Raw genomic sequence first — 8,511 nt, 5'->3', positions numbered from 1 at the left:
GGCACACAGCCTGCCACACTTCGCTGTTGACAACATACGAATGATAGAATGCTTACCAGAACCTCCTGTCTTCAATGGAGTTTGCAAGAATAAACAACTGAAGTGCAGCATTATGAATGTAAGTCTTTCGAATATGATAAAATATCAAACGAGCAAACGATAACTGCCCATAGACAAACGCAATTTCAGATGCGTTGTCTACCTTTAATGAGGAGGGAGGTCTGTTCCTTAAAAAGAGAATATTTCCTCTTTCCATTCTAATAAGAAAAGAGTTAAAATGGAAAGTTGACTTACCATTATGTCTTCTTCCTTATAGTCGTAGCCATTTTACTTATCAGAAGAAACTAATGGGTAAAAAAATGCAGACGTATTGATAACCCTTTTGATGGAGGGTAAATAAAGAAAACGAGAGAGAGAGAATGGAAATCAGCTCACTATACGTCCCCACTGAGGGGCTCGGAGCCTACCCTAAGTTAGTGACTAGGCCATAGTCAACCACGCTGGCCAAGTGCGGGTTGACATCACACATATCTTTGAATTTATCAGATATGTGCAGCATCACGATGTTTTCCTTCACCGTAAGAACGTCAGATAAATGTACATATGTAAATAGTAAATCGAAAAACACATTGGTACATGGATTTGAATCCAGGACCTGCAGATTGCAAGTAGGAGAGAGGACAATTGTAAAATTGCACAATGTAATAATAGTTTTCAATATAGTTGCTGTAGCGAATCATTTTACACCAGCGCACTTTTCTCTTCTTAATTTAAATCTAATTATATTGTAGAGTTAACCCATTTAAATGTAATTTGCAGAAAGAATCATGTATCAAGTTGCAACAGGTCTGCGATCTGGTGAAAGACTGTGATGATGCAAGCGATGAGAATCAAAACTGCGGTAAGTAGTTGCAGTGGGTTTTCATTGTGTAAATACATTGTTTTATACAAGAACTAATTGACGTCAATATCTAAAGTGGAGATTCTCAAACATTTTTGTGTTTTTTTTTTAAATTTGCCTTCATTCAGTGAAGCCATTTTATTTTTTTTTCAACTTGTAAATCTTCAATTTCGTAACATCGTAGACTCCCGCCCTGTCTCTCTTGGACTCCAGAGTGTACCACCACTTTGAGAATCGCTGATTTTAAATAAGTCCCGTAAAATAAGCTAAGATCGAGTGACTTTAAGTTTTGTTAGTTTTTGAAATATGTTTATCTTTTTTCAGACAAGATGCCTTTTGGTTCGTATTGCAATTTCGAAGCTGGCGCATGTGGATTTATAAATGTTCCCCAGTAAGTATTATTAACTTTATAATTTGTTTAGTTTCAAAATTTCATAACCTCAAATCAATATATTATACTATACGTTTTCTAAAAAAAAAACAATATGTCAATCTTTAAAAATTTTAATACATAAGAAAAACTATTAATTATATATTAATAAGATTACGATTTTTTTATTTACGAAGATAATTTTTTAGTTTGACAAAATTAATTAGTTTTTATTTGGAATATAACCTAAAAATTTAAATTTTTTTACAGGCCAATCTTAAAATGGTCACGTCACAGTGGTCCAACGCCGACAGACAAGACTGGTCCCAACTATGACCATACCTGTGGTCCTCCTGACCCTTACTCTCCTGTTCCTATCCCTCCTCCATTAGTCCCTGCGCATATGAATTACTCTCTCGCGCAATGCGTTGGTTATTATTTCTTTGTCAACATGAATGTGACTGGCCCTAACAAAGAAAAGGCGGATTTCGCATCCACAGCTGTTATGAGGACTGTTGTATTTAATCCACCGCCAAAAGTACATGGAAATATTAGTTCTAGTTACTACAATTGTTGTATGGTAAGTTTTGTACATAAATCAATTTGTTTAAGTTTCAAAATAGGATTCATGGAAATATTTCATGGAATAATTTTAATAAAATTGTTTGGAATGATACGTTTTAAATATCGAGCGTTTAAATTACAAAATTTATTCGCATTTGTATATAGTACGTGTCGTCTTTTGTGTTAGTTAAACCTAAAAGTTCGTAAACAACGTCACATCTCAGATTTCATTAGCTTTGTTTTGCGATTATAAACATTTGCTATTCGATTTTGTCAGGCACAAATAATGAATTTTTCTATTTTATTGTTATAAATAAATACAGAATACTAACGGAATTATAATGATTTCCCACAGATACGTTTCTACTACCAGCAGAATGGTAGGAACTACGGCTCTCTCAGTGTTGATGTGGTAGAAATAACCTCAAGAGGCAACATCACGACATCTTTATGGTTCTCTACCAAAGACAAGGGAGAGAACTGGTATAGAGCAGCTATATTCCTACCAAATGTTACCAGAAGGTTAGTAGTTGATTATATTTAAAAACCAAAAAACACAAATTATAACCTATAAACTAGTGACACCAAAATAAGTCGACAGACTTCAGGATGTCATTTTGAATTGACATTTGCTTAAAAATAAACGCGCGAAAAACATTACCCTTCTTATCGTTGTTTTCTCACATCAAAATCACTTTTTAAATCAAACAATGACATTTTTTATAAATTTTAGCCTCAAAAACCAAAGACAAATCAATCGAGCACAAACATATTGTTGCCTCTGTTCTTTCAAAGAAAATGATAAGGATGACAATAATAGACTAATACATATAATAATGTTTTTTTCTAGATATTTCCTTCAATTCAAGACTCGTATGGGCATGCGGATATACTCGGACTCAGCCATTGATGATTTCTCTATGGCTCCCGAATGTTTCGGCTTAAATATAGATCCTAAAGAGCTGGGAGATTACAATTACTACGATCCTACGTTTGAAGAGAAGACAGAACCACATCCTGACTTTTATGACATACCATGTAAGTTTACTTGTCAACTTAACACTTTCACAGCTGTATGTGGTCATAATGACCCAATTTTCGTAAATATTTTTATTTTATTTTTATATTATATTTTTAGTTTTAAAGTAAACATTTCTCGTAAAGAAATAATTATCATGCAATTAATTGTCATAATTCTGCAAAATCTTCCAATTATTACTAAAAGAATATCTTACTTCTTACTAATATTATAAATACGAATGTTATGGATGTATGGATGGATGTTTGTTAGAAGGTATCTTCAGAACGGGTGTATGAATCTTGCTGAAATTTGTCATAGATGTAGAACATAGTCTGGTAGAACACATAGGCTACGTATGATCCCGAAAATGTATACGATTCCCTTGAAATATATTTGATTTATATATTTACTCAATAATTCAGCAACGGCTCAACACATATTATTAAAATTTGACACAGATATAGAACATAGTCATGAGTAACACTTAACATACTTTTTACTTTAATTCCGCGCAGAAGATGTTGCGGGTAACAGCTAGTTTATAAAAGTAAATAAAGCATAATTTTCTTTTTTTTCTATAACAGACTATCGCTTCACGCCTTGCGGTGCGACGGGAAGATATGGCCCGAACCAGACGATGTGCGATACTGCGTACAACACAACAGAAGTGTCAGTAACGGTGGCCCCAGACCCGCCGTACCAAGGAATACAGATATGGACGGTGCCCGAAGAGGGACTTTATACGTAAGTATTCAATTTATACAGACAGCTAGACATTTACATTTCATTTAACGTGTTTGAAAGGCACATGTACAAAAGTGATGTCATAATAAGAATCGGTGGTTAAAGTGTTAAAAATAAACTCCATAGCAAACCAAATGAAACTTCAGATTAAAAATCACAATAGACTTATACTTAGAAAATGACTGAAATTACGCCTTCAAAACATCAGTCATCAGATTAAACCAATACCAATTAGCCATTTTTATGTTACGGTGAAGGACAACATCGTGATGCTGTACATATCTGCGAAGAAATTCAAAGATATTTGTGAAGTCAACCCGCACTGGGCCAGCATTGACTATGGCCTAGTCACTGACTTAGTGTAGGCTTCGTACTCATTGGGGATATATGAGGAGCTGATGATGATAGTGTACTTGTTAATAGTTAACCCTTTCCCCGCTAGTGTAATAGCAACGGGTGGGTCAGGCGGGCTGGGTTCTGCGTGGACAGGCGTATCGCACGGCGCGCAAATCCGTGCAGTGTTCGAGTTGCATCGTGGAGAACTTGTATATATGCTGGTGGGGCAACCTGGGCTTAACGCTTGTAAGAAGGTAAGCTTAAATTACGTAATATTCAAAAACTACAAAAGAACTCTTGAATTATGATGAAATCTTTGCATAAGGAACAGGTAGACGATGATAACACAATACCCCTTCTTACATTATTTATATGTATGCACTTTTAATTCATAAAGCCATACTTTACGTTAAACTTAACTGTTTCTTGCAGACGCTATCTGCCCAGGAGTCTCAGGAATGTTCTCGAAGGCAGCCAAACGAGACGCAGCAGATTTTCACGAGTAAGACGCACGAGGTGCGCAACACACAAGTGCACGACGGTGGGGGAGGGGGAGGTGGGGCCACCTTCGTCTTTCTGGTGAGTTTCCAAAATGTCCTTATCCTATTTCTGCTATAGCAAACTTTTATATACTTTGACCCGCCCTGTGGTTGTTTCCTTCTCCTCGCATGTTATGTGCGACAACTCATAGACTAACCGTTGGGTTCCCACACCAAAATCCCTGGTTAAAACATATTGTTTTCTCTTTCTTTTTCGCGAATATTAAATATTTCTCTTTGTTAGTCTACCAAAGTAAAAGACGTCTATTTGTTAGCGAATGTTATTCAAATAGATCGACAAAGAAGACAAGAAACATCCTCTGTTGATCGCGGGCGGTGGCGGCGGTCTGAGTGTTGGCGTGTTCCATGACGACGGCTCGCAGCACGCAAAGGGACGGACCAACTCCACGCCCGAGTCTGGGTATATGTACGGGCCTCCGGGGAAGACTTCCGGTCAGTATGTGTTTCGCGACGCGGCGGTCAAACGGTTATAGAAAGAATTATTTTATTATTACAACAATTAAAAATCTTAATTCCATGTTTTATTCAGCTTTGTAAGTAAGGGTTAGGTTCTAGCTAAATTAGGTCTTTAAGCAATTTTTTCTTCAAGAAGGAGAATTACGTGGATATTTACCTATTATCAATATTTATAAAAGTCTGACCACTTTTCTGGAATGAAAATATTTTCAAGCATATTGTCTCCGTGACGATGTAGGTGCGGGAGGTGGGTGGGTGTCACGACTGGGGCCAAGCACTCCGGGACACGAGGTGGCGCGGGGCGGGGCGCTGCCGGAGGGCGGGGTGGGGGGTCTGGCGTGTGCGGGGGGTGCACACGGCGGCTTCGGAGGCGGCGGCGGCGGGTGCAGGCGCGGCGGCGGGGGCGGGGGATGGCTAGGTAACTACACGTAACAAGAAAACACGTAAGAGCAAGAGAACTATATATTGCTCTCTCACTCCATTAGGCCATTTCATTTAGTCTTACAAACTTTAAAACTAGGATAAGTGTGTGTTTCAGTCTTAATTTTAGTCCCCTTTCCCTTCCCACCGTTTTCTTATAAGGAAAGAATGGAAAAGTGAAGGGTATTTGATGGAGGGGAGGCATAGGTAGGCAATGCATCGGCAATTGCGGGTGACTATAGACAATAGTCGCTTCGTTGGCGACTCGTTTGCCACTTTGTCATATTAAAAAAAAAATAGTTAATCTTTGAAATTCAATTGCATTGGATACTTGTACTGATTTTCTTAGGAATTAAACTGGCGGCATGTTTTATGGCAGTATATTGAGAGTACAAGATCATCTAAATGATGAAATATTTCAACGAAGCGTAATCAATCAGGTGGCAACACGAATGAGGGCGAGGGTGAGCACGGCGGCGGGGGATGGTCGTACGTGGACCCGGGGCGCACTCTGCGCGGATACACGCGCGTCTCCTCCGCGCCGCGCACCGGCCCCGGGGAGGTGCTGATACTGCCCGCTGCACATGTCAGTACTTACATCACTTTTAACCCATGAAGGTCCAGCTCGTCTGGTGCAATACCACTATCACACAGAAGACACGACTCAATGCAAAGTCATTTTAACAGTCTGATGTCTGTGTCGCGGAAATTTTGGTCTTTCCCATCTTTTTCTTATATGAAAAAGAAAGGGGAAGTGAATTTAGTGAAGAGACGCATAGTACGAATCTTGTTGCTGTATCACTCTATCAATTTTATCTTACTAATTTAAATGAGAATTTAAAAACGCTAAAAGCTAAAATGTATCTCCAGAAGGGCTGTATCAATCTTGATGATATTTGTCATAGATGTAGAACATAGTCTGGAAGAACACATAACGAACGAAAGGATGGGATCTCAGACGCTAGTATTACTACGACTATACTATACCAATGTGTTTTCCACAGAAATGTGGATGCGCGTATCGCTGCATAGCTCTGAACGAGTACAGGAGCGAGGTCACCTGCTACTGCCCTGCCTCCTGGCAGTCTGACGCCTCTGACCCCACCAAGTGTATATGTAAGTCTAAAGAATTGTCTATGTTCCGAGCTGACATGATATTTGAAAAACTCTATACAAGGAAGGCAGTTCTAAAAAACTGCTATAGATTTTTCAGAATTTAACAAAATTATTTGCTTGTGACCTTTAAAACTACTGCTACGATTTAAGAAAAAAATTAAGTTCTTTTGGGCATTTCTGGCGCAATGGGCGCAATTTTTGTGGCGCTCCTTTTTTTGTTTCCGGGGAAATCTTCTAAAGATAGGGTATGTTAAGGGACACAGCATGCGCCCCTTTATATCGGACTCTGGTCTGCAGGGGGCACCTCCCTTTACGCCCGGGGCCCTGGACTGTCGCACCACCTCGCCGTACCTGTCGCCAGTACTGGTTACCGATCAGGCTACTTTTGATGATATTTATTACTAATACAAAGTGGAATTAATATGTTTAATATGTTTCGTAGTAAAAGAGACGTGGAACAAAGGATGGACAATGTTTGTTGTCGGGATGGTTGGCATCACTGTGTCCTCCGTCATCTTGATCTGCCTCTCTCTAAATTTCTGTAAGTATCAATCTGTAATGCCAACAATTTAATAATTATGCGTAGGGATTAATTAAAGTTAATTAGTAAAATATATAATAGTACTAAGTAAATTCTTCTAACATTTAAAAAAAACCATGAATGGATTAAAAGAGGAATGAGGATGGAAAGATATGTGTAAGAAAGAGGTAGATTCAGATATGGCGGCTGATAGAGATGTATGAAGGAGTACTGTGCTGACCCTCCGTAAGGATAGGGGTACGATGGTGATGATGATTTAAATAGAAATATCAAATCAAAGGAATCAATCTAGTCATGGAAATGGATTAAAAGTTCTCAAGTTGCAAAAGATTCTTTCCTCGTCTGTTTCCTGCCCTCTACTTACGTAGAGTCAGAATGTCCTCTTCCTTGCATCTCAATCAGCTGTTATATCTTTATTTACTTCTTTCGTATGTATTTATTCTTTTACACAATCTACACTAAGGTCTCCCTCTACCTTTGTAGGTACATACTTGGTTGGTTTCTATGACTAAAATCTCTGTATGAAACATATCATCCCTGTCATTAGTTTTAACGGGGATTTTTGGTCTCACAGTTAAAGAAAACCTTTTACATTTAGATAATAGATATCAGCGTAAGAAGGAAGCAGAAATCAATCAGAAGCGTCTTCTAGAACAAGAGGTACAGTTACATCGCCTTAGGAATGCTCCGGGAGGCAATGAGCCTCTCTCCATGGCCTTCAATCCTCATTATGGCAGTGAAAGTATACTGCCCAGAGGAGTTGATGTCAGAGGTCTACCGAAGGTCTCGAGGGAAAGCTTAAAACTTGTTAAGTAAGTATTTGCATTGTTAGAATTCTAAACTTTTAAGACGGACCACACAGAAGACAGGGAGATTGTGTTCTACATGTGTGTCGAATTTCACCAAAATCATTTTTTTTATATCATAAGATGGCAAACGGTCACCTAAAATCGCTGAAATAGCGAAGTAACCTTTGCCCATAGACATACGCAATTGTATATGCGTTACCTACCTTTAATCGACGGAGGAGAGGATGCACAGAAAGAAAATATCTTCCCTTTCCAAGCATCCTCTCATCCGGAAAGTCCATTTCCTGATCCTTTCCTTATAAGAAAAAGGATGGAAAGGGAAAGAGAACTAAATTAGGCCTCTCGGATGCACACTCATCAGACTGTACTTGGAATAGCTTCCACTTGACGCCTGTCTTCTGTGTGGTCGTGGTATTTCACCAGGATAGCCGGGACTATTCGTGCGAAGATGTTAAAGCTGGCTCTACCACTGTTAAATCTGTTTAGTCGTTCCAAATATTCCTTATACATCCATCTAAACATTCGCATTTGTAAGACTAAGACTAAGATTAAGATGACCAGTGAGTTCTTATTTTTTTATTGGCAATTACTATTATTAGTATATTTATCTAGAATATTATTTTCAGGGCACTAGGTCAAGGTGCATTTGGAGAAGTATATCAAGGTCTGTACA

The 8,511-nt window shown here is 38.5% G+C and overlaps 1 protein-coding gene across 1 annotated transcript in view; it reads left to right on the top strand.

Moving 5' to 3' along the window:
* The first annotated feature begins 7 nt into the window (after positions 1-7).
* Positions 8-8,511, top strand: part of Alk (Anaplastic lymphoma kinase) — a 22,956-nt gene continuing 14,452 nt past the window's right edge. The window contains exons 1-16 of the mRNA XM_013322948.1: positions 8-118; positions 820-901; positions 1,226-1,292; positions 1,542-1,851; positions 2,191-2,357; positions 2,686-2,873; positions 3,441-3,600; positions 4,043-4,190; positions 4,369-4,515; positions 4,769-4,928; positions 5,191-5,370; positions 5,813-5,958; positions 6,377-6,488; positions 6,931-7,029; positions 7,628-7,841; positions 8,465-8,506. Coding sequence (XP_013178402.1) covers positions 41-118; positions 820-901; positions 1,226-1,292; positions 1,542-1,851; positions 2,191-2,357; positions 2,686-2,873; positions 3,441-3,600; positions 4,043-4,190; positions 4,369-4,515; positions 4,769-4,928; positions 5,191-5,370; positions 5,813-5,958; positions 6,377-6,488; positions 6,931-7,029; positions 7,628-7,841; positions 8,465-8,506 — 2,300 coding nt within the window. The 5' untranslated portion in view covers positions 8-40. The remainder of the gene's footprint in view (positions 119-819; positions 902-1,225; positions 1,293-1,541; positions 1,852-2,190; positions 2,358-2,685; positions 2,874-3,440; positions 3,601-4,042; positions 4,191-4,368; positions 4,516-4,768; positions 4,929-5,190; positions 5,371-5,812; positions 5,959-6,376; positions 6,489-6,930; positions 7,030-7,627; positions 7,842-8,464; positions 8,507-8,511) is intronic.

The sequence above is a fragment of the Papilio xuthus genome, unplaced genomic scaffold, assembly GCF_000836235.2.
Source record: "Papilio xuthus unplaced genomic scaffold, Pxut_1.1 DF825783.1, whole genome shotgun sequence".
Taxonomy (NCBI): Eukaryota; Metazoa; Arthropoda; class Insecta; order Lepidoptera; family Papilionidae; genus Papilio; species Papilio xuthus.
This window is presented reverse-complemented; position numbering and strand designations above follow the sequence as displayed.